This window comes from Mus caroli, chromosome 15, assembly GCF_900094665.2.
Source record: "Mus caroli chromosome 15, CAROLI_EIJ_v1.1, whole genome shotgun sequence".
Classification (NCBI taxonomy): Eukaryota; Metazoa; Chordata; class Mammalia; order Rodentia; family Muridae; genus Mus; species Mus caroli.
The window spans coordinates 82909449-82934830 of record NC_034584.1 but is presented as its reverse complement, the minus strand read 5'-3'; the positions used below and the strand labels follow the sequence as shown (position 1 = coordinate 82934830).

The 25382-nt window shown below is 47.9% G+C and overlaps 2 protein-coding genes across 6 annotated transcripts in view; both read left to right on the top strand.

The window, feature by feature from the left end:
* The first annotated feature begins 641 nt into the window (after window positions 1-641).
* Mlc1 (modulator of VRAC current 1) lies at window positions 642-21494 on the top strand. Of its 2 annotated transcripts, XM_029469376.1 has the most exons (12): window positions 642-1428; window positions 1921-2119; window positions 3310-3399; window positions 3865-3918; window positions 4064-4165; window positions 11991-12092; window positions 12466-12537; window positions 12986-13102; window positions 14410-14466; window positions 15081-15203; window positions 19116-19277; window positions 20240-21494. In XM_029469376.1, the coding sequence occupies exons 1-12, from the start codon at window positions 1361-1363 to the stop codon at window positions 20312-20314; spliced, it is 1221 nt and encodes a 406-aa protein (XP_029325236.1). In that variant the 5' UTR covers window positions 642-1360; the 3' UTR covers window positions 20315-21494. The 2 variants fall into 2 exon arrangements, with proteins under 2 accessions (XP_029325236.1, XP_029325237.1); XM_029469377.1 differs by lacking the exons at window positions 19116-19277; window positions 20240-21494 and adding an exon at window positions 16410-16543 and having other exon boundaries at window positions 1903-2119.
* An 867-nt stretch (window positions 21495-22361) lies between these two features.
* Ttll8 (tubulin tyrosine ligase like 8) overlaps window positions 22362-25382 on the top strand; it is a 66660-nt gene continuing 63639 nt past the window's right edge. For 2 of the 4 annotated variants that reach the window (XM_021184001.2, XM_021183999.1), the window contains exons 1-2: window positions 22362-22823; window positions 23429-23533. In XM_021184001.2, the coding sequence (XP_021039660.1) occupies window positions 22415-22823; window positions 23429-23533 (514 nt within the window). In that variant the 5' untranslated portion in view covers window positions 22362-22414. Of the gene's footprint in view, window positions 22876-22969; window positions 23534-25382 lie in introns of those variants that run through there. The other 2 variants (XM_021184002.1, XM_029469424.1) reach the window with 2 other exon arrangements.

Here is a 25382-nt window from a genome sequence, read left to right as displayed (position 1 = left end):
GGCTTGGCTTTGGGTTGTGAGTCGGTTGAGAGCCTAGAGGTGGTTTCTAAGCTCTGAGGTTACAGCAAAGCCCAAATTCTGAAAATGTGTTTCTTATAAATGTTACAAAAATGCAATAAAGTTCCCAGGAGCCTCCTTGAGAAAAAGAAAAGAAAAGAAAAGAAAAGAAAAGAAAAGAAAAGAAAAGAAAAGAAAAGAAAGACAAGACAAGACAGGAGAATTCAATCCAGTTGGATTCACTCCCATGATTTTTACTGATCACTTAAGAGCTCAGGAAATTTGGGAGTTTCCTCAACACATTTGAAAGAAGTTCTAGATATCTCAGGGGACAGTTTGGGTGAATTGCTTCTTTTTCTAATTTTATTTTTATTTTGTGTGTATGGGTGCTTTGCCTGTATCATGTGTACCGTGTGTGTACCTTATGTCCACAGAGGCCATAGAAGAGAGTGTTAGATCCCCTGGAACTAGAGTTGTAGGCAGTTGTGAGCTGCCATGTAGGTGCTGGAATTGTGAGCCACCATATGGATGCTGGGAATCAAACCCAGATCCTCTGCAAGAGCAGTCAGTGCTCTTAACCTCTGAGCCATCTCCCCAGCCCTGGGTGAATTGTTCCGAATCCTTCCTGTTTGGTTGACAAGCTAAGATAACCAACCATCCCTGATTAGAAACCAGTGGCTGAGCCTAGGCTGCGTGGGGTTCTGCTGTTCAAAGGAGCTTTTTTTTTTTGTTGTTTTTTGCTTTGTTTTTTCCCAAGTACTCTGGGCTGAGCCTTTTTGCAATGTGCACAAAGAAATTGTTGCTGTAATTGCCAGGGTGCCAATGTCTCCAGGCAAATGAAGCACATTCATGTCCCTTTTCTCTGCCTACTGAGCAGGAATAAAGGCTGCAGTGGGACCATTCCTGCCAATCCTTGGGGCTGCCATGGGAACCCATGGTGGAATTCCCAGCAGTTCAAGGGCCAGCTTTGCCAAAATCAAGAACATAAAGGTTTATGCGGCCTGACGAAGGAGATTTTCGTCGAGTAATAATGGGAAACAAAGAATGACAGCTTAAAAAGATGTAGACCTTTGAGTACTTTTCTGTTCGGGGCCCAAGATTGGTCAGGATCCACATCCAGTGCTGGACTCTCCTGTCCTCAGTAATATTTCTCTTTCCAAGACATCCACCTGGCTAGTGTGCAGTGAGGGGGACCAAGGGCTCTTCCTTCCCTTGTCGTATTGGGAAAGCTCCAAGCCAGTGGTTATGCAATCAAGGAGAACACTTCGAGGATCCACTCCCTTAATCTCCTCATTAAAATTCAGGAAGCTGTGTGCCTGCCCCTGGCTGAAGTGCAGTTTGGCTGAGAGCTTTTGTTCCGCTTATGAATACTTCTTGCTGGAAGTCCATCACCCAGAGGCCAGCTCTCCCAACCGCCGGACGACCGCAGAGGTAAGCATTAAGACATTAAACTGCAAAGTAGGGGCGTCTCTTGTAATCTCATGTTCCCATTTCATGTTGAATAGGAGAAGCTCGCCTCTGTTTGGGACTCATAAAGTTGCTGGTGGAAGTTGAAATGTACTATATCTAAGGAGTCAGATGAAGGCTGAGTGTGCTGTATCTAGATGAGTTAGGGGTTTGTTCCTCTTTAAGTTCACAGCCCTAGAGTATGAGTATAGCCCTCTAAGAAAGTGTTTGCTTAAACCAGACATGATAGTGTTTATCCAGGTAGAAGTTTAAGCCAGCCTGGGCCACACAGTGATACTTTGTCTCAAGAAAAAAAATTTCCGAAGCACTTTCATGATAACCACTTACTACAATGAGAGGGTTTTCAGTTGTCAAAGTCCGCGATGATTTCACTGCATAGGAGGGATTGGTGGTCTGAGTCTGTTCACAAGGCTCAGCTTTGCTGTGTGTCACTCTCAGTACCATGCCTGTTTCCAGCGCCATGACACGGGAGGGGCAGTTCAGGGAGGAACTGGGCTATGACCGGATGCCCACACTGGAGAGGGGTCGGCAGGATGCAGGACGGCAGGACCCAGGCAGCTACACCCCTGACTCAAAGCCCAAGGACCTGCAGCTGTCGAAGAGGTTGCCCCCGTGCTTCAGCTACAAGACATGGGTGTTCTCTGTGTTAATGGGGGTGAGTAACTCAATACTGGCTCAGGGGACAGCACACACCATGTCCCTTCAGTGCTGGTCATGCCCTGTAGAGCACAAAACCCGTTAGACTGGGAATCACTCCGTCCCTTTCTTTTTTTTCTCTTTCTTCTTCTTTTCTTTTTTTTTCCAGTTTTTGGAGACGCAGTTTCTCTGTGTGGCCCTTGCTGTCCTAGAACTTGCTCTGTAGACCAAGCTGGCCTCAGACTCAGAGACCCACCTGCCTCTGTCTCCCAAGTGCTGGGATTAAAGGCGTGAGCCACCACTACCACCGGAGGCATTTCTTTTGTTTGTGTCCTATCAGTTACTTTTCTCAGTATCTGCCTCGGGAGCCTATGCCCCTAAATTGTACTTATCCTGAGACCACAGGTTACCTGTGACTACATGCCAGCATACCCCTGTACATGCATGATCTGTGAAGGTAGAAGGCCAACCTCATGCTTCAGGGTAGCTCTATGGAGTGACTAACAAGAGTTCTGGCCACAGCTGGGGTCAAGACCTTGGATTGGGAAAGACTACAGAAGCCATAGGACTATGGGGACTATGGGGGATTGTGGAAAGGGATAAGTTGGGTGTAGCTAGAGAGAAGATCCATGCTAGCCCAGGGTGAAGCAGTGCCATGTGGGGTCCCAGGACACTTGTACACAGTCTTGCGGATAGATAAGCAATTGGGATGCTTAAAGCATCATTGGGCCCTGAGTGCACACAGTACTTGCAGACCCAGATGTTGCATGGATTTTTCTATGGAAGGAGCTGGGTTTTGTGCAGTCCTAGTCTGAGAATGTTCAGACAGGGACCTCTCCCTTTCCAGATTCTATTTTGGATCAGTTTCTGCAGAGGCAATAGGTCAGGCACTTGTTTCACAGGCTCTGACCCCAGACCTGGGGATCTTGAATTCCCTGGTAAAACTTCCCTCTCTCCACCCCACAAGTTGGGTAGCTTCTACTCTGGCAGCAGAGGTGGGAAAGGGGAGGTCCGTTCCTTGGGTTGTGCTATTCCCACCAAAAGGACCTGCAGTCACACAGGACCCAGCCATAGGCAGATAAATAACTGGGAGACTTGGTTAATATGGGAAACATGAGCTTGCAGTCAAAGGCTAGGTGTTGTTCCCCCACCCCTCCCTGCCATCAGACAGAGCCCGTTATAACCTGAGTCTATGTTGCTCTTTTGCAGAGCTGCCTTCTTGTGACCTCTGGGTTTTCGCTCTACTTGGGGAACGTGTTCCCCTCCGAGATGGATTATTTGCGCTGTGCAGCAGGCTCTGTAAGCACAATCCTCAGCCACACCAGCACCCTGATTCTCCCATTGTGGGTCGGAGGCTCTGTGATCTGAGGTTCATAGGTTTCGGTTGACTACTCTCGTGACTTAGCAGGTCTGACTCCTGTGTGAGAAGCAGCACTTTGTTCCTGGCATGTTGTGGTGCTGTGGTGCTCTTGGATGCCATCAAGGGACTTCTAGGGTTAAGGGAGCTCCTTGTATCCGGTAGCTTGACACTGATGCTGTGCCTGTGTGATTCAGTGAATTGTAGAAGCTTGAACATTGCAACACGTGATTGTCTTAGCTTTATGCTGAGCTGAGTTAAAACTCAAAAGCCTTCAGCTTGGCAGGCAAAAGCTCTAACCCTGAGCTGCACCTGGCCCGCAATGCATGGTTTCAGGGTTAGCATCATGTCCAGGACACAAGACTCAGGTGAACTCTTGGCTCACTTGGGTTCTGGTCTCTTTACAGTGCATCCCCTCAGCAATTGTGAGCTTCGCTGTTGGAAGGAGAAATGTCAGTGCGGTAAGTTAAGCCTTCAGAGCAGCCTTACAGACTTGGAGACCCCCTCCCCCAGGATTGAAGTGTGGAAAGCAGACGTCTTTATTTCTTTAGTTGTTTTTTTTGTTTTTTGTTTAAGAAGGAAATGTCTCCTGCTTTGTTTTTCCAGATTCCCAACTTTCAGATACTGTTTGTTTCCACGTTTGCTGTGACCACTACGTGTTTAATCTGGTTTGGGTGTAAACTGATCCTGAATCCTTCAGCCATAAACGTGAGTTGCTGGAAGGGGATGTGGGTCACAGAGGGTTTCCTGTTTTCATCTGAGTCTTTGTCTTTGCTCTGCTATCAAATGCTGCTCTCACGGAGCAGGGGTAAGCCTTGGGTTTCCTGCGCTTCTGAAGGAATCGTCTTTTCTGAATTTTGAGTCTATTCCATTGGACAAACCTACTGATAGATGACATTTTAGTGTTTATTTCCCAACAGAGATAGGCCTGGGATGCAGCTCAGGGACAGAGCACATGCTTCTAACATATTCAGTGCTCTGGAATTTAGCCCATTACCACACATGTTAAAACACACACACACCACAACACAATAGCAATATACTACTGTATTTCATCAAATCTGTGATACTGTTGGTTGTAAGGCACATACACGCACACACACACACACACACACACACTCACACATACCACACAACAAAATAACAACATACTATTGTATCCATCAAATCGATGATGTTATTGATTTTAAGACATTCTGTCATCTTATGTGCTACTGAGAAGAGTGAGAAAAATTTACTCAAATTGTGATGCTCAATGGAAAGAAATGGCACCAGAAATAAAGATGTCCTACCTAGACTTGTGAGAACAAAAATTCAAGGAATACCTGGGCTGCTGTGGGCAGAAGAGAGGCTGCTGACTGGACACTGGGATTATTGAGTGCATGTAGTAAGTTGCTAGATATGAAACAAATATAAAACTGACTGCACCACAAAAGTTGAAAATACACTCTATACACAGATGCTTTATAAAACTAAGTGTGTGAAGCTGGGTATGTTGGCACATGACTGTTATCCCAGCACTTAGGAGATGAAGGGAGGAAGATCAGGAGTTCCAGGTCAACCTTGGCTATATAGTTAAGTTTGAGAACATTCTGAGCTATATGTGACTATGTCTCAAGAAACAAACAAACAAACAAACAAACAAACAAAACATATAAAGTTCCTGGAAATATGTCTAAGAAGAGATTACAAACTATGAGGCATATCTTTTTAAAATTATTTTATGAATTGGGGTGTTTTACCTGCATGCATGTCTGTGAACTATGTGTGTACCTAGTGCCATTGGAGGCCAAGAGAGGGTAAATGACATATATATTAAAAGACATTGGGAACAAACAGAGGATGAGGCCAGGAGCCAATGCAGGTCACAGTGAGAGGCTTCCCTCCAGCTCCTCCTGCAGCTCTGTCTAGGGCTTGGTTTGGGGGAGTACAAAGAAGGAGAAGGATTCCTCAATGTCCTCCCACAGCCAAAACTACTAGAAAGCAATCCTATTAGAAGGGTAGGCTGGGCGTGGGATTCCAGGAACCATCATAGATCCAGTCATCCCAGAGTCACTTCATACTGAGGGCTTGAGGGTGTCTAGCACGCCTGTGACTAAGAAGCATGCACAAGGGGCTGGAGCGGTGGCTCAGCAGTCAAGAGCACTGCTCTCCCAGGGTCCTGAGTTCAACTCCTAGCGCCCACACGCACAGGTCACAATTGTTTATAACTGTAGGTCCACAGGGTCTGAAGCCCTCTTCTGGTGCACAGACATTCATGCAGACAAAATCCCCATATACATAAAATGAATAAATAAATCTTATTTTTAAGTGTTCATGAAAGGTCAGAGCCATGGTATGAAACTTCAAACGCAAACAAGTGACCACGGCCCCAGAACCACAGGTGACTGAACTCTGAAAGTTGGGTGGAACCAGATATCAGCTTTTGTTCATAATGTAGCAATGGGCCAGCCGCAACATCACCTGGTACTTACATCTGCAGAACTTCAGTCCCACCTGGGCCAGGTATCAGAGTCCATAAGTAACATGGCTCCAGCCATACTGAGATCTGATGGTAAAAGCTGCCTGAGGCAGGTGGAGGAACCTCAGGAGCACAGCATTTGGCCCTATCCTGCTCCGAAACTATACCTCATTCAAGGACATACTAAGTAAGTCCTTGTGGAATAGCAGTGAACTGGCCATGACGTGGTTGGACAGTCAGGAACATGGCTCCATCTGTGTGGGTTGGATTACACTGTCCCATAGGCCCTTCCTCAAATCCTCTGGTCTCTCCTAAGTGCTGGGAAACCTCTTGGGTCTATTTGTTGCTATTGCCTGATGGTAGGGCTTATCTGTTCTTAGCCTCCACCTACGCATCTCCTTGTGGGTTGGTGTTATGACTAATCTTGGTTGTAAACTTGACTACATCTAGAATCAACTAAAACCCAAGCAAGATGGGACAACTGTGAGGGGTTTTTCTTTTCTTTTGACGTTTTTTATTTACATTAGCATTGTGTTCTGTCCCCTTGTATGTCTGTATGAGGGTATCAGATCCCTGGAACTGGAATTGCAGACAGTTGTGAATTGTCATGTGGGTGCTGGGATTTCTAACTCAGGTCCTTTGGAAGAACAGCCAGTGCTCTTAATGCTGAGCCATCTCTCCAGCCCCAGAGAGAGGTTCTTCTGGATTGTATCATTCGAGGCAAGAAGACCTATTATAACTCTGGGCCATGCCTTCTGGTGGCAGTCCACCTAAAAGGCACAAAAGAAGGCAGCCTTTGCTTTTCGCCTGCTTTCTCTCATTTGTACTGGCAAGTTCATCTGTCCTGTTACTAAGATATTCCTTTGCTCATATTAGAACCTCCTCTGTGGGGATTCCAACATAGACTAAAGGCCAGCAGCTCTCTAGGATGCTAGCACTGGAGACTAAAGGCCAGCAGCTCTCTAGGATGCTAGCACTGGAGACTAAAGGCCAGCAGCTCTCTAGGATGCTAGCACTCGATTGGATTGGGAACACCGAGATATCCACTCTCATAGACTGAACAACCAGCAGATCCTTGGCCTTTCTCTCCAGATATAGTCACTGTTGGACTACTGTGACCACAGCTATATCACTGCAATAAAACATAGGTAAGTCACACACACACACACTTGCATGCATGCACACACACATTTATTTAATCAGTCTGCTCCTCTAAGACAGTGGTTCTCAACCTTTCCCAATGCTTTAATCCTTTAAGACATTCCGTATGTTGCGGTGACCCCCACACCCACCATAAAGTTACTTTTGTTGCTTCTTCATAACGGTAATTTTGCTCCTGTTATGAATTATAATGTAAATATCTGTGTTTTCTGATGATCGTAGGTGACCCCTGTGAAAGAGTCCTTCAACCCCCAAAGGGGTCACTGACACAGCTGGTGTAGCCTGTCAGTATCTTTGAAGCTCCAAACCACAGTGGGAGCTCACCTCTCACCAGGAGGGATAGGAGTCTACCCTCTGCCTACAAGGCAGTAGACATGGGACCTCAGATACCCGGAGTGAGGTCTCTGCCACAGGCTATACCAGTGTTCTGCTAGTTTAGAGCATCTCTCCACTAGACATCCTCGCTACCAGCCTGAGGGCCCGTGTCCCTTGACCTCACTACCTTAGATGTATTGACTCGTGGTTCCAAGTCAGAGGAAGGCAGAGGCAGCAAGTTCCTGTTTCCATTCATATCTTCTCATCCAGATAATTTTGGAAACTCCTCTCCTGCCTGTGGCCCTGCTAAGACTTGGCTTCCCTGTCAGTTACCCTTCCTCACTCTCAGTTCAGATTGAACACCACGTCATCTATCTTCACAGGAGGACTAGTCCCCATGGCTCTTCCAAGAGACACACGAAGAACCACCCATCTATTTACCCGACACAGAAAAAGCATTTACAGACCAAAGTTTGGTGAACCAATGAATGTATTGGCACTACTTACAGCAGGGTGTGTGTGTGTGTGTGACTTCATATAGTCTTGAGATGGAGGAGGCTCAGAGGGAATGTTGGTAGGGCAGATCTCGTGAGGGTCTCCTGTGTGTCTGCTTCAAGGTGGCAATGCCCATGTGCAGCCCATGGCAAACAGCTACACTTTAGCTCACTTTTGGTTGAAGTGGCTTGTTCTTGGTTACTCCATATTATACGAAATACCCACTTTGAGACCAGGCCTACCCTTGGGTTATTCCCATCTGATAAAGCGACAGCCTTGACCTCAGTTACTCAATCTTGGTTGGAAGTGTCAAGAAAGAGTGACTCAATCTACATCTTGTTTACATAATTAAAAAAAAAACACCTCATTTCCCAAGATGTACAAATTGTTAACTGATCTATATGAGCTGGTGAACGACACCTGAACTATCTGAGAAACTTCAGGCACATGAACTTTTCAGAGACACTAGAAAGGACCCCTCACTGGGTCTATAAAAGAGGAGCACCCCAAGAGCAAAGCAGGGCAGGTGCACTGGCCGGTCACTCAGTCACCCGAGACTCTTTCAAGAAAACTACCACAGGAAAGGCCTGCCCACACTCCTGCACTCAGCTTGGTTGAGTGCAGGCTTTTCTGCTAATCACACCAACCCATTTCAAACCCATCCTAAAATGGCCTACCACCCAGACCCACATTTGATATCCTTTTGCCTGATCATCTATCTCTGCAGTTGGTAAGACTTCGTATCCAGTAAACTCTGCCTCTGACTTCAGGAATCCCAGTTCCTCCAGCTTCACTATTGCCCAGTCTGGAACGCACTTGGTTACAGGTGTTTGCCTCAGCTCTGGCGTAGTCTCCCCTAGATTTTGAAGAAAATTCTCATTTTTATTGCTATTTGGTTCTTCTTGCTCCTGAAGATCTGTCCATCACTTTGTGCTACTCCATCTGTACTGGGTGTGTGTGGGTCAGCTGTGTGTGTCTGCCAGTCCCCTCTAGCCTGACCCCGGGGGTGACTGCACCTTGGAGAGTAGCTAACATAGTTTTCTTTGGCTCTGAGCTTGTTGGTCTGACAGGGCTGGGTATACAAGGCAGGCAGTCTTCAGTGGCAGCCTCTCTGCTTGTAGCTCTCTGGAGAAACTGCTCTCCCTGACACAGTCTACTGTTGACTGTCACGGCTTCCTCTGGTCCAAGAACACACTTCTGTGTATTATCTGTCACTAAACTGCCAGTCTCTTCTGAGTGTCCCAACTGATTATTGTCAAGATTCCAGTGAGGCAGGCATGAGAATTTATTTTAAAATACCATCCATGTGTTATTGGTTTCTGACCTCACTGTCAGGACATGAATCGATAGTCCAAGTGCATTCATTCTTTGACATTTATCAAGGCTCACTGTGTGGCAAAATAGACTTTTTTTTTCTTAATGTCCCATGAAAGTTTATCAAAGAGTGAATAATCTGTTTTATTTACACGGAGAATTGCACTTATTTTTAAATGTTGGCTTTGTTACTGTCTAGATGTGGTGAAGACTGCAGCTCAGGAGACACCTGGTATTGAAAAGATAGTTATTGCTCACAGATTCTGTAGGAGGGGGCATCCCCATCATCAGGACCACCAGAGGAGCACCAGGGCAATGTATGAGCAGAGGTAGTGAGGGGAGACAGGCAGGCCCCTTTATGCGGCCTCCACAGAAAAGAACAAGTCAGACAGGGGAGAGATAGAATAGTTTCCAAGGGTGCTAGACTCTGGGACTATCCCTAGTTGCCTGCCCTGGGGTGACAGGCAGGTAGATAGAGACCAAGTTAGGGATATATGGAGTTGAGGGGGGTCGTATATAGTGTTATTTTCCAGCTCTAGTCATTTGTCATCCCTAGGAAGATCAGGGCTCTTCAGGATTAGCCTGACCACAGGCCCAGCATCAGAACACATACAAAAAGTCAAGTATTCGGTTAATTCGGTTAATGTAGCACATTTCTGGTTTTAAGAGGGTTTCTGTGTACATGGCGTGTGTGTGTGTGTGTGTGTGTGTGTGTGTGTGTGTGTGTGTAGCCTTGGATGCCCTGGTTGACCTGGAACTTGATATGTAGACCAGGCTGGCCTTGAACTCACAGAGCTCTGCCTGCCTCTGTCTCCCAAGTACTAGACTTAGGTGTATATCATTACTATGCCTTGCTGGATAAGAATGTTTATGTGCTTTTGATTAGTCAGCTTCTGAGAAACATGTGTTAAATTCTTTATCTGTAGTTGTTGGTTTATCTATTTTTTCCTGTAAGCCTGTCATTATTTTATATATTTTGAGGTTCTATTAGTCAAATATTACTGTATAGTCTTTCCCTTACAAATTTATTTTTAAAACCACACCTACAGTATGCACCTATATTCCCCACAACTTGGGAGGCTGAGACAGGAGGACTGTGAGTTCAAGATTAGTCTAGACTACCTCAGCAACTTAGTGAAACTGCTTCAAAAAAGGGCTGTGGGCATGGTTCAATGGTACAGTACTTGTTTAGCATACAGGGGACCTCAATTTCAGTTCCTAGGTCTGTGTACTGAGTATCAGTCACATTTTTATTCATTTATTAATTCTGCAGGGCCCAGGAGCAAGTTCCAGGCTTTGTGCATGCTAGACTTGTGCTCTGCAAGTGTGAACATTTACACACTTATTGTAATTGCTGACACAGCTGGACTCAAGGTGCTTCTGTCATCCTCCAAGCCTGTGTTTGAAGTTTCTGGGAACTGCACATGGAGCTGAACATGCGATGAACCTTTGTGCTCATGTTTTGTGTGTGCTTAGATTGGGGAGGAAGACGCAGCTCAAAGGCTTCTTATAAGAGGCAGTTTTGCTTCAAAGGGACTAAAAAAGAGTTTATAGTGAGCAAAATAGAAGCAACTAACAGCCAGGAACACAAACTCAGGTTACCTTGTGTGTGTTACCTGACGATGTGTTCCACTGCAGAAGAAATTACATGATCCTTTATAGACTGAGAATAAAAGAAAGTTCTAAGTTGATACATTACCAGATAAATCTGTATGGGCATCATGGTAGGCAGGCCAGTGGTGGGCAGGTGGGAACGTCACTTTCATACTGCAACTTGCAGATATTCCAGCATATTTAGCTTTATGGTATTGGAAACTAGAGGTCTTTTAAGTTACACATTCCAAATGATTCCCCTAGGAGTCACAGAGATGTTAGGCCAGATAGAGATCTGGTCATGAGCAACTGTCCTGGGAGTACCGACGAGCCCAGACGATGTGGGCTCTCTCCCACCCCATTCCAGTTCTCTCCAGTCATGAAGTTCTAGCCATTCAGTCAGGGTGTGCGATTTCTCGCCCAGATGAGACTTCTAAGAGGGAACTTCAGCTTCTAGGCCCAGAGGCCTATGGCGAGTTCTCAAATAAACCATTCAGTTAAGAGTAGTATTTAAAACAATACCTGGGTGCTATGGCTTAGTATATACAGGTGCTTGCTGCCAAGATGGACAACCTGAGTTCAATCCCCAGGACCCACAGGTGGAAGAAAATAACTCACGCCTGCAGGTTTCATCCTCTGACCTCTATATGCATGCTATGACTGATGTTCCACCCCAGTGAATATGAACATATATACATACACACATACATATATATGCACACACACACACACACACACACACACACACACACACATATATGGTTTCTTGAGACAGGGTTTCTCTGTATAGCTTTGGCTATGTCCTGGAACTCACTCTGTAGACCAGGCTAACCTCGAACTCATCATAGAAATCCATCTTCCTCTGTCTCCCAAGTGCTGAGATTAAAGGTGTGCATGCAGCTAGCTGCTGCTGCCATCACTGCCACTACCACCAGGCTCCAATGAATACATTTAATTCATAAATCTAAGTATCAAAAAGGTTGACAATGGAGAGAGAGAGAGAGAGAGAGAGAGAGAGAGAGGAGAGATCAACCAAACTAAAAAATGAACCAAACAGATGAGAGAGGCAGTGTGATGGCATGATTTATTCTGGCCTGTGACAAGGAGAGCAGAGCTGGACTAGCCAGCTGGAGGAAGATGGCCGCTTTCTGGGGGGAAGGACTAGCTTGGCTGAGGTATGTGTTTCCTTTGCAGATTAATTTCAACCTCATCCTGCTCCTGCTGTTGGAGCTCCTCATGGCAGCCACGGTGATCATTTCGGCCCGGTCCAGTGAGGAGCCCTGCAAGAAGAAGAAGGTGGGTCTCCCACAGCTACCCCCTCGTGCCCCTGAGCTGGGCCTCGATGCCAGAGGCCACGGTGGGAGGGGGGCTGGCAGGGCTGTTAGTCAAGCCTAGGGAGGCAATGGTCCAGCCACACAGCCTCCAATGTCCTTCCCATCCTGTGCTGCCTTCAGGAGTGTCACTGGAACACGAGTTCTACCAAAACTGTTGGTAAGCTCAGTTGCAGTGACTGGGCACATCCACACACAGGGGAAATGTCTGCCCTTGAGTTGTTTCTCCACACTGAAAGGCTGTAACGCTGAGGCTTTTAGAAGTAATACTCCTGCCCAAGGTAACCAGCGCCCATGCCCTGCCTTCCAGGGCCCCACGAGTATTTCCCTTTCTCTAGGGTTCCATCTCCGATGGCACTAACATTCTGGATGAAGTGACGTTTCCTGCTCGGGTCCTAAAGTCCTACTCTGTAAGAAAAGCCTCCTCCTTCTTTCTCTTGTTTCATTTTGACACAGTCTGGCTATGTAGCCTAGGTTTGCACTGAACCATCAACCTTTCTGGCTCAGCCTCCCATGTCCTGTATCACAGCACGTGCACCTGCATCACTGTATTGGGCTGGTGATGTAATGATAGGGGAACTCCAAGTTCATTCCAGTTAGGCTCTGCCCATGAGCCTCCCTGTGGGTCAAGTGGGGTCCCCACCACTATCCACCTCCTTAGCCTTCTCTAGCGATTTCTCCACGGTCAACCTGAACAGACCAGAGAAGGGTCTGAGCCCATGGCCTGCCTTGGGGAAGGTTGTATCTGTACACTGCATTTTGGAACTTTAAGGGTGTCTCTTCTCTCCCCGTGGAGGTAGCCCATCGGCGTGGTAGCCTACCAAGCTAACTGTGGTTTTTTTTTTTTTCTTTCCCCAGGTGGTAGAAGTAATTGCTGGTGTCTCCGCTGTCCTCGGTGGGGTGATCGCTCTAAATGTAGAGGAAGCTGTCTCGGGTCCACATCTCTCGGTGACGTTCTTTTGGATTTTAGTGGCTGTGAGTACTTCCTGGTTGGTCACCTTGTCCATGAATAGCTAGCTAGACATGGCTACAGCCACAGTTCTGGGCTTCCCTCCTTAGACCCTTCATGGCTGTTGTTGCTGCTGCTGCTGTTGTTGTTTTTGCTTCACAATGTTGGTAACATTCAGATAAGAAAGCACACAGGAGAGAACCCCCTCTCCTAAAGACTCTGGGAACCGAGGATTAAATGTATTTGTATGAATTTTTATCTTAACTGCTAGTATTATACCACTTACCTATTTTTCTAAGAAATCCAATGTTCTTAGTTAGGGTTTTACTGCTGTGATGAGGCACCATGACCAAGGCAACTCTTATAAAGGACAATGTTTAATTGGGGCTGGCTTACAGGTTCAGCGGTTCAGTCCATTATCATCATGGTGGGAAGCATGGCAGCATGCAGGCAGAAATAGTGCTGGAGAAGGAGCTGAGAGTTCTGCATTTGATTCAAAGACAGCCAGGAGGAGACTTGCTTCCACAGGCAGCCAGAAGGAGACTCTCTCTCCCACATTGGACAGAACTTGAGCACCAGGAGCCCTCAGAGCCTGCCTACACAGTGACACACCTCCTACAATAAGACCACACCTCCTAATAGTGCCACTTCCCACAGGCCAAGCATATTCAAAGCACCACACCAATTATATTTTAAAACGCTTGTGTGAAGCTCAGGGTCCATGTCTCAGGGAAGTCCAAGAAGGTGCCAGAGGTCAAAGGACACCCCTATGCAGAGAGATTGATAAGGAGGCACAAGGAAACCCCAGCTTGGGTTTTAGATCACAAAGCAAGAGATCTCTCTTCATATTGCCTTTGGGACAACTGACTGGTGCTGCAGATAGATCCGCATTTGACTCTACTGCACTCTGAGTATATAGCACATGGTCAACTGACTGGTGCTGCAGATAGATCCGCATTTGACTCCACTGCACTCTGAGTATATAGCACATGGACAACTGACTGGTGCTGCAGATAGATCCGCATTTGACTCTACTGCACTCTGTTGCCTGAGTATATAGCACATGGTCAACTGACTGGGCTGAAAGCAGAGAGCACAGAACATGACAGATGTCACCAAGGTCATCTAGGGGACGTGGAATGTCACCCTGTCATTCATGTGGCCTTTCTACAGGAAACTTGACTGGTTAAACAAATGGTTGAGCAACAAGCAGCTACCAAACCTGTGAGAGGCTGTCATGATACTTCGCAGCCTGAGGCTTTCCTTCTACTAGATAGAATGGTGGAATCATCACGGCAGGAGTACAAGCTTAGCCTTTCTGTTCTCTTCCCAGTGTTTTCCCAGTGCCATTGCCAGCCATGTGACAGCAGAATGTCCCAGCAAGTGTCTGGTAGGTGAGGCTCAGACCTTCCATTATGCCTTGGGTCACACTTTGGGTGTAGCTCAACAAGGGCTTACAAGGAGAAGCCACGGGGAACCAGTAGGAGCGGCCAGGGCAGGCTCCACTGCCCAGGAGAGGATCCACAACTGTTCTGGGGCCCCAGTGGCCCAGATGTTTCTGAAAACAAAACACAAACACTAGGTTTGCAAGTCAGAAATTCTTGTGGCTAAGCAAGGGGTGGAGGAAGAGAGACAGATCCTTTAGCTGCATCCCCTCTCCTGTGGGGCTGCTTAGCTGTTAGCAGCTGTTGGCAACTGTTGGTCTTTGGGTCTAATTGATCTGCCAATGAGTCTGTGCTGGGTTGTCCGGCCCTGACACAGGGGTTGGGGGAGGTTACAAGAACAGATCTTAGAAGAGTGGGAGAACTGAGTAGCACACAGGTGCTGATTTTTTTTCATCACATTAGAGCACTACATGCAATGTTCAAAAACTCCCATGTTATACCCGGCACTGAGTGAGTGAGCAGAGTTTATCTAGACCCACATAGCGGTCCCACCTCACAAACTTGAAGGCACGTAAAATGCTGGCCACACGTACCACCCAATGGTCTGCTTTCCTGCCAGGTTGAGGTGCTGATAGCCATCAGCAGCCTCACATCCCCACTGCTATTCACTGCCTCTGGATATCTGTCCTTCAGTGTGATGAGAGTCGTGGAGATTTTTAAAGATTACCCGCCAGCCATCAAAGTAGGTGTCCATTCTATTTCAAAACTCTTTGGAAACGGGACCTGAGGGGGTGGCTATGGGGGATCTGCTGTATTTCTGGCAGTAGTCAGAACAAATGGGCACCCACCTGGACAAAGTGGCTTTGCCCAGTTTGCTGTGGGTGGGGTGGACTGAGTGTGGAGTGAGGTGGGATCCAATTTGCTTTTTCCGTGTTGATTCTGTCCCCGCTGGCTGCTCCGGTTTCTGTTCATTGCTTTGGTTTTCCCCGCTTATTTTTTTTTTTCTGCCTGTCTTAGCTCAGCTCTGTACTGGACTCTCATTTCCTTCATCATAACTGGGGCTTCCCTCTATCTTCTGACCACCCATGGGCATCTCAAGCCCAGTCATCACGATACCAGGAAACCCAATGGGACCTCAGTCAGCCTTGCATTAAGTTCATAGGTGGACCTGAGGGCTTAACATGGTCTGACTTTGTACCTTTCACATAGGATATCGTTTCCTCTGGGGCCCCCAGCACGTTCCAGGGCTTCCTCAGGCTCAAACACACACAGCTGACTTGACATCGTAGATGCTTGGTATTTGTTTCCAGGATGAGAGCTCTTCCTTCGAGAGTGTATTATTAGGAACCTCGTGTGAGCATTGGAAGGCAGTGCAGCTCCAGGGAGATGCTCCTTCAGGTCCCCTTGTGCTCAAACATGCTTAAGACTGATGGCGGCATGAGTGTCACACTCATGTGGACTGAATATCAAACTCTGATACCTCAACCCTTCGCCCTTTCACAATTAGATGGCTCTAAAGTAAGAACAGCCTCAAAGTCCCATTGTCAAGTCTGAGACGATCAACATTATCATGTGATATGGATTAATATTCAGCCCATATTAGTCTGCATGGCTGTTTTAGAGCAGGATGTCTTGCTCATTGGTCTGTTCAGTTTGGGGAAACCCTGTCCCCTGATGCTGTCTGGAGTGTGGCCCCACCTGTTCATCTGTTTACAACACTTCTGAGGAGCATGAAGGGACCTCAAGAGGTGTCTGTCAAACATTGTGGTGTCAGGCTCGGGCTCTTTGAGCGCTTCCTGCCCTCCCCACATCCCCTATGGGCTGAGGCTAAAGGCTGATCTTTTCCTGGGGAGGGCAGGAAAGGTGAGGACCGGGCTGGCATATTACAGTGCAGCTTTGGTGTTGGTGGAACACCACTGAGGACTCTCAAGGCCTCTAATATTTTTAGAGTATTGTTGGCATTCTTCCTTCTATGCCGAATGTGACACAGATGCACCCAGAGGACACCTTCCAGGTGAGCATTCCTGTGAAGACATCAGTCTTCCCAGGTGGGCACTGAAGTCAGTCTTAGCTCATCTTTTATGACCTTGACCCAGACAGGAACAGGTCACAAAGCTCAGAATCTGCCTCTGTGGGCTCTCCCTACTTTGGGTCACTTCTGAGCCTGTTCAATGAAGAGAGCTGGAGAGAACTATGTGTTTACAGACATGTGCTTGTATTATTTCCAATGCAAGCTGAACATTCTCCGCTTTTGATTTTGGTTTCCCCTCTGGACTTCTTTTACCTGATGGTTTTTGTCCTTTTACTCCTAATTCAAACACGATGTCTGTGGTGACATCTAATATCCTATCTACTTAATTTGGTCTTATAATAGACACATAAATGACCCACATGTATAAGAAACCAACATTGCTACTAAGAGACCTCCTCAGCTAGTGTTTGCTCATGTGTGTGTGTGGGGGGGGGGGGTTGCTGTTGGTTTTGTTGTTGTTGTTGGGACAAGATTTCTCTTTGTAACCCTGGCTGTCCTGGAACTAGCTCTGTAGGCCAGGCTGGCCTCAAACTCACAGAGATCCACCTGCCTCCACATCCTGAGTACTAGGATTAAAGGTAAGTGCCACCACGGCCCAGCATGTGTGTGTGTGTGTGTGTGTGTGTGTGTGTTTAACATTCATCTCAGAAAGCATGACACTCGTATGTTGTGTGATAAAAATCCCATTTCTGTGTATGATTTTGCTATTGGCTTGGTAAGTGGTTAAGTCCAGTGGATTCTGGATGTAGTCAGCATTAGGGGCTGTTTCATTTCACATTACTTTCTAAAATATACATTAATGATATTTTAGAACATAGCACATCTACATGGATTAAAAGGCAAAGCTGAACACAAGATAAACTCTAAGGAGCAGGAGTGTCAGCCTGCTTCCTCGACAGCTACCACATCTTAGAATTTTCTCTCTTCCCTACAAAGCAGGTTGGGCATTCTAATCTATTCTGTGTCGGGGGCCATATTTTTAATCCAATAATTTATCCCGAGAGGGATCAGAGCTCTTCTGTGCTCCTTCATTACTCTGTTCAAACATTACCTACCCCATGGACCTGACAAGGCCCTAGTGTCAGCAACTGGGCGATGTCCGGCCATCTGCTATCATGACTAGCTCCTGGTGACCAGCTTTAATGCACATCTCATGTGAATTTGAGGATGAGCACCCAGGAGAGAAACTACAGAGAGCGCAGATGCTTCTGTATTCTTAAGTCGTCACTGGAAGGTTTCTAGCTCCGAGTTTTCCAGAGCCTGGCAAAAGCATGGACAGAATCTGACCTTTCTTGAGATGCTTCATTGTTGCTGAAGCCCCATTTACACACGAGTCTGCATTTCCCACAGCCCCTCGGGCTGCGCTCCTGCTTGCAGGTCCTCTCCTTATATCCCACTGGCCGCCCCAGCTTGTCAGCATGGACTGGGGCTGCCTGTGCTGTTGGGAGAGGCTGTACACCTGCCTCCCTTCCAGACAGGGTGAGGCATCTAAGTACAGGAGCCCCCCTCTGGGGACCCACATAGCTTTTGCTCTTAGGCATGAATCTCATGGCTGCTACATCCCTGGCTCTGTATCCACGGCATTGACACTATTTTTTTTTTAATTTTTGAGTGCATTGCCTGCCTTCAGATTCCTTTCTCAAAACCGGGCTGCCTTTCTAACCTCAATGGAAGAGCATGCGCCTAGTCTTGCTGCAGCTTGATATGCCTGGGCTGGTTGATGTCTATGGGAGGACTTCCCTTTTCTGGGGGAAAAGGGGAGAAGGAGAGAAGGTGTCGGGGGAGGATTGGGAAGAGAGGAAGGAGGAGGGGGAGAGGGAGGACTGGGAAGAGAGAAGGCAGGGAAAGCTATGATGAGGATGTAAATAAGTTATTCAATTAAAAAGTATTTTTGAGACAAGGTCTGAGTGTATAGTTCTTGAACTTGAAGTCCTCCTTCCTGGGTCTCCTAAGTGCTGGGATCATGGGCTCACATCAATCAGCGTTACCATTTAGTTGCTCTGTGTTTCTGTGGGTTAATGTTGTAAGGCATCCTTCTGGCTGCGTTGTGGGTATTTCTGAAATACTCCTTAATGTGTGAATTGCATTTTATTGCCTCTGGTCCCTGGGCTGTAAGGACACAGACTCTTGCCCTGTCTTCTTATTCTCCCTTCTTGCCTCTTCCGCACCAGCATCTGTTGGTCAGGTCACTTTGCTGGTAGGTCTGGGTCCAGCCAAGAGGGCCCAGCCAAGAGGGCCCAGCCCTCTGTTCAAAGCCAATTGTACCATTTTTGGGACTGTGTTTCCTGCAGATACGTAACTGAAACTGTGGGTCTCTTCTGCCCTTTGCACACCCTCAGCATGAGCCTCGGGAGTCTCATATGCTCTCTCTTCCCTAAGGCAGTTGGATTGGAGGGGCGGAAGAAATACAACCTGGGTCCTCTGTATGCTTACTCATTAAATGAAAGGCAGCAGAATTGGTTGAATTGGAATGTTATGTCTCAAATTACCGAAGCATAAGAAGCCTGTGTGGATGTCCAGGGCCCCGTGCTCATCAAGGGCGCCCTGTTGAAACCTTAGGTGAGGGGAGGAGTTGCAGGCGTCTGCCTGTGGGTCTGTTCACATCTCGGTCCTTCCTCGTAGTCTTACGATGTTCTCCTGCTGCTCCTGTTGCTGCTGCTGCTGCTTCAGGGGGGGCTCAACACTGGCACCGCCATCCAGTGTGTGAGCTTCAAAGTCAGCGCCCGGCTGCAGGCTGCATCCTGGGACTCCCAGTCCTGTCCCCAGGAGCGGCCAGCAGGGGAGGTGAGTAGCCTGCCTTCCCTGGGTGCCCCATCCTGGGTCCTCAGAGGGTCCTTGTGAGGTAATGGATCCTTCCACTAATGTCCTTTGATGTTTGCTGTGATGTTTTGAAGTTTGTTTTATTGGCAGTATTAAAAATAAAGTTTGAACTAGGTTCTTTTTTAACAGACTAAATGAGTACAAACCCATTCATGAAAAATACTGTGGCTACAGGGTTTTCAGCTCCACTCTCACAGACACAGAAAAAGCCTTCCAAAGACTCCCACAGAAGATGCCATGCTTTGTAGGGGAGGGCTGCCCCTGCTTGGCCTGGTAGGCTCCCTGCAACTAGACATTCTTATTCTGTGACCAGTGGGTTGAGTCACCTGGATGTTACTCTCCCTGCCTACCCTACCCCCATCCTATGTTCTGATACCCCCATCCTGAGGTTGGGCCTGCTAACTTCGCCCTGAGCCATCTATGCCTGTAGTGTCTTCCTGGGCAAATTCGCCCACTGCCATCAAGGAAGTGGCCTGGTTGTTCGCTGCCCAAGGAGATGTCAAGGCAGGCTTCCATCTCTGTCCTGGGTCTGTGTCCTGACCAGCAGGCCACAGAGCCAGATGAATAAGTTGCCAGATTCCAGATCCAAGAACTGAGCATCTTAGGAGATGAGAGTAAGTGTGCAAGCTGCTGTCGACCATTTCATGTCTGGAGGTGTGTGCCTGCCTCCGCTGTCCTTTACTCTCAGTTACACATCCTTAAAGTCCACCCCACTGCACATGGACAGACACTATGGGAAGGGATGTGGGAATGTCTAAGATGCTTCACCCCTGCCCGGAAGCGTGTCTTCCCTTCTCCATTCTTTCTCATGTAGAGAAGCTTACATTCAGGAACACATCAGATGCCACACAGACTCAGCCGAATCTGCTGCCTTCCTTCCAGGTCCGACCCTGGTGACGTGACATTGTCCTTGTCTTTCATCACAGGTGGTCCGAGGCCCCCTCAAGGAGTTTGACAAAGAGAAAGCCTGGAGAGCTGTGGTGGTACAAATGGCCCAGTGACTACAGGATAAAGAGACTGAGTCTGGGTGTCTGCCCGGCCCCCAGCGTGCTCCACCGTACAGACTCTAACCATTGCACGGCTACTGCTTTCTAACATACTATTTCCCTCCCATGAGGGCAGCCCAGGCTGCAAGGTGGCTTTTCGGTTCCTGTAGTAGTTTAACTTTGAAACGGGCAAATATTGAGTGTTGGGCCCTGTTAGGTCTCAGTGTGTGCACCTCAGGTGACCCTGATGGCCTGGGTGTTGCTTTTTTTTCCAGCCCTCCTCACTTCCTGGGTTGACCCTCATTCACCAGGACCTGATGTTCTGGCCTTAGGGCACTTCCATGCCTTCTCATGCTTGCCACAGTGCAGGGATAGTTTGGCTGTGAGACTCACAGATGGTTTGTATATCACCTCCCCAGACCCCAGAAGACAGCTGGACTCTCCCAGCTGACCAGAGAATCAAGGAACCTATAGTAAGTTGGGTCCTTTGTGAAGCTGGGGATCATTTTAGGAATTGCTTTCTGGGAGGGGAGCCTCTGTGCTTGGGAAGACAACGAGCGTGCCTTTACTGAGCTGGGGTATCAATGGGTTCCCTTCCAGGAAGGATACGGGATAAGAAAGAGATATATTTTGTGCCTCAGAAGAGCTGCCAGGGTCAGGGAGAGAGAGTGAAAATCCTTCTAGGCAGCTCACTTGTAGATACACGCGTTTGCCAGGATTCAGGAAAATCATGGCTATTTTCAAACAGAGGGATGCAAGGATGGCACCTGACAGGGATCATGTAGGAGCAAAGTGGCCCCAGCTCCAGTGTTGGGGACTTCCGGTCCTATCTCCATCCTCTGCGGCCTGCCCTAAACAAGTTCCATGAGAGATCATTTTTGCTTGCCTATGTGCGGAGCCCACTGGGCTTGAGGTCCTCTGCAGCTCTATCTACCACATGCTATTGGGTGGGAAGGGAGTGGTGGTCCCACTGGGCTGACAAGCCATCCGCTGGGAGACTTGAGCTTTCAGAACCAGAATGAGGCGGCAAGAGAATTGCTGCCAGCTTGCACTTCTAATTTTAGAGGGATTTTTTGTTTTGTTTTGTTTTGTTTTTTTAACTGACTCATAAGTGGGGTCTGAAAATCGTCTCTTGTATACTTTTGTCTGTTATAGATTAATATGCTTGAGCAATAAATGCTAATGCGCAAATGTGTTCGTAGCCTGTTAAATGCTTCTGGGAAAAAAGGGTTGAAAGGGGACGAGAAACAGGGCCTTAGAGTGGAAAGCCATTTTTTATTTATTCCTTGATTTGTATAACCCCTGTGAGTAAAGACTAGATCACCAGTCAGGGAGAAGACGCCTACAACACCTGAAGAGCAAAACCTGTTTTGTTTTGTTAAAAAAAAAAAAAAAAAAAAGATGCCTTTAAACCTTTCTAAAGCTGTGACCCTTTAATACAACCCCACATGTTGTGGTGACCCCAACCATAAAATTATTCCAGTGCTACTTCATATGTGACCCCCTGTGGGTGGGGTCGCGACCCACAGGTTGAGAACTCCTGCTTTAAACCCATTGAAAATATGCTGAAGTTTGCGCTTTAAAACAGCGGACAACTCTGACAGGGTGAGGGGCCTTCCTCAAGACAACCCAAGGTACCACCCACATAGGCACAAACACTGGACGATCACAGGAACTAACCTGGAAAAGGCCTAGATGGCAAGTGGCACTGGCTGTCGAGAAGGGACAGCCTGGAAGGGCACAGCACAAGTATCCCACTAATAAGCCTAGCTACCAGGACCACTCTACGTTCCTCTGCGCACAGAAGGCTTACTCTGCCTACCCTGACCTCAGTAGACGCTCAGCTGGCAAGGGGAGAACACCTGCCTGGAAGGACCCTCGGACTCCATCCATCCCCACCTCAGGCCTAAGTGGAGGCTTCTCGTGGTCAACAAGGGAGCCAGGAGGGAGGAAGCCGAGGGTGGGGCAGGGTGTGACCCATAGTCTTTGTGACTTGGTGTAGTCTGAGGGCTTGGGTTGTCTGTGTGACCCTGACAGGTGCGTGGGAGATGTGGAGCAGGAGCACATGACCCAGGCGAGGGTCGGTCGCAGGCACTTAAGGACTAATCCTGACGCATGGCCTGCTCCGTCGGGGGACCTAGTCCCCGCTCTCACCCCCGACTCCACCCCCGCCCAAGCCCTGGCCGCTCCTTGGACCGTAACATGGGACTGGATCTAGAACCAAAGCTCAGTGTGAGTGCCAGCAACTGCGTTCGGACTGCGTCTCGGGTGTCCCCTGTGCGCCGCTGCTGCCAGCGGACTCCTCTTTCACGCAGCCCTCCGCAGCCTCTGCCGCCTGTGCGTCCACGAAGCCCCACACCCCGAATGGGGCGCCGCTTAGCACGCCGAAAACCCCGCTACCAGCGCCAGGGGTCTGCACAATGCATCGTGCAGGCGAGGCCGGTTGCCCTGGGCAACCGCAAGACGCCTGGCCGCTCTGCCCGCCGCTCGGCCACAGCAGCACGCGCTTTAGGGCGGGTCCCAGGTGAGCACTGCCTGCCCTCAGACGCGCCACGCCTGCCCTCGCTAGTGCCCAGGTCCCCCTCCTACGCCGTACTCGGAACCCCGCCCCGCCCCCTCCGATTGGAATCCCAGACCTCGATCCTTAGAATCACAGAACTTTCCCACCTTATCCCTCCACTTTCACCCCACCACGCCTGTTCAACCTTCTTTCCCTCACCTCCCCACTTCCCTCCAAACTTCGCAACGGCCTCACCTTTCTGACCCTAAACCTGCGCCCCAATTTGTGTCCTGTCTCCCTGCCTCGACCTCTCCTTCTTAGCTCCAGACCTGTATTCCTCTCCAGGCTGGATGCCCCTCTTGGACTTCCCTAACTCTGGCCCAAGTCTATCTCTTCAACCCCATACTTACTTCCTTACCCCCCGAGTTGTCCCTCTACCCTAACTACTTCATCTCATCTGTCTCCCACTGACCTTTCTTCTCATCTGACTTCTCACAACTCAAGTTTCCCACTCATGTCGTGTCCCCCAACCCCAAACCCTCCTTTCAGACCTCCCTCCCACACCCGGGTCCTCCGAACCCCACCCTTGCCTCCCTGGGTATGTCTGAACTCTAAATCTTTGTCAACAGGGGTTGGGGGCCAAAAGAACCAGCTACGAGAGGCGAGCATGGAGAACGGCGAGAGGAAGAAGCTGTCTTCCACTTTGTCAGATGGAGATCACAAAGAAGAAAATAGTCTGTATCTTTCTTGTTCCACATTTTCGGCAGGCTTACTCAAAGGAGCAGGCGTGGGGGCGGGTGGGGGGGGAATAATGGAGGAGGTCCAGATTCAGTTGCCCTCTGGGCTCCTGTGTTGGTTCTGTGAGACTGTTGTGGTAGTACAGGGTAAAGCTTTTTATCCTAGTGGGGTACTGAACTTGCCCTTCAGACACGGGTCATATCCACTGACAAATACCTAAATATAAGTAAAATCATGGTCATAGATGGGTACACATTTCGTTTTAGAAGATATAGTTCAGGGCCTGGGATGGTGGAACACACCTTTAATCCCAGCACTCCAGAAGGAGAGGCAAGATGATCCTCTGTGAATACGAGGCGAGCCTGGTCTACAGAGCCAGTCCGGGCAGCCAGGGCTCTGTTACACAGAAAAACCCTGTCTGGGAAAAAAAGAGAAGATATAATCCAGGCTTACCAGCCGGGGCACTCCCCACTGGCCACACAGCTGGCATTGCCTTGGCCTTTAAGATCAGTCTGGTAGGTGCTGCCAGTCTCTCTAGGGCTTTTATTGGTCGTTCTCTTACATTCATGATGGGGAAATGTTATTCCACATCTTGGCCATTATTAAAAACGAGTCTTACTGGTTTTCAGGTGTTTCTTGTTCATTCTGGATACCAGCTCTGTGTCAGATCATTGTGTCAGACATACTCTCGAGGATCTGTGGCTGGGGGTTGGTTGGTTGATTGATTTCTAGGGGTTTAGTTGGTTGGTTGATTGATTTTGTTTTTCTTCCTTTTCCTGTTTGTTTGTTTGGTTGGTTAGTTGGTTGGGTTTTCAAGACAGGGTTTCTCTGTGTAGTCCTGGCTGTCTTGGAACTCGCTATGTAGACCAGGCTGGCCCCAAACTCAGAGATCTACCTCCCTCTGACTCGCTAGTACTGGGATTAAAGATGTGCACCGCCTCCACCACCCCTTTGAGACAAGATGTCACCATGTAGCTCTGACTATCCTGGAACTCTCTATATAGACCAGACTGGCCTGGAACTCACAAATATCCACCTACCTCTGCCTCTCCAGTGCTGGGATTAAGGGGTGTGCACTATATATCCTGACTGGCCCAAAACTCACGCTGTAGACCAGATAGTTTTGAACTCATATAGATCCACCAGTCTCTGCCTCTCAAGTGCTGACACGAAGGAATACATCACAATGCACAGCATGCGAATTTCTGGTGTTAAGGAGGCCCACTTACTGATCTTTTCATATATAAGGAGCCCTTCTATCTTAAAGATTCTACCCACTTCCTTGCAGAAAGTGACACCTTTTGCTTTGTTTTGCTTTGCTTTGAGAGGTTTCAGTGACTCTTGCTGCCTGTTTCTTTGGAGTCAAAGAGGTGTTAGGTCTGGGGGGTGGGGGGCAGGGCCTATTTATTCGGCTGTCCTGTTCTTTCTGCTCATTCTTCTTCCATGTCAGTTTTCATTACAATTTTCATTTCATTTCATCTATATTTTAATTATAAAATTCAAAACTCAGAAGTTGTCCTTCAAGGTTGCCTAGATTTTCTTGGACTTTTGCACTTCTGTGTTAAATTTAGGACCTGATTAACAGATTCATACACATACACACAAACACATACATACATACATACATACATACATACACACAAACATATATACATACACACATATATTCTACCAAGGTTGTCATTATTTGTGCTGAATTTATGGGTCAGTTAACATCTTAACATTAAATCTTTGGAAGAAAGGAACATTTAACTCTCCAGTGCTTCTCTGCAGTGGTTCCTAGTTTTCGTTGTGCAAGTGTACAGTAGTCTTTTACTAGATTTACTCCTATACACTTGATGGTTT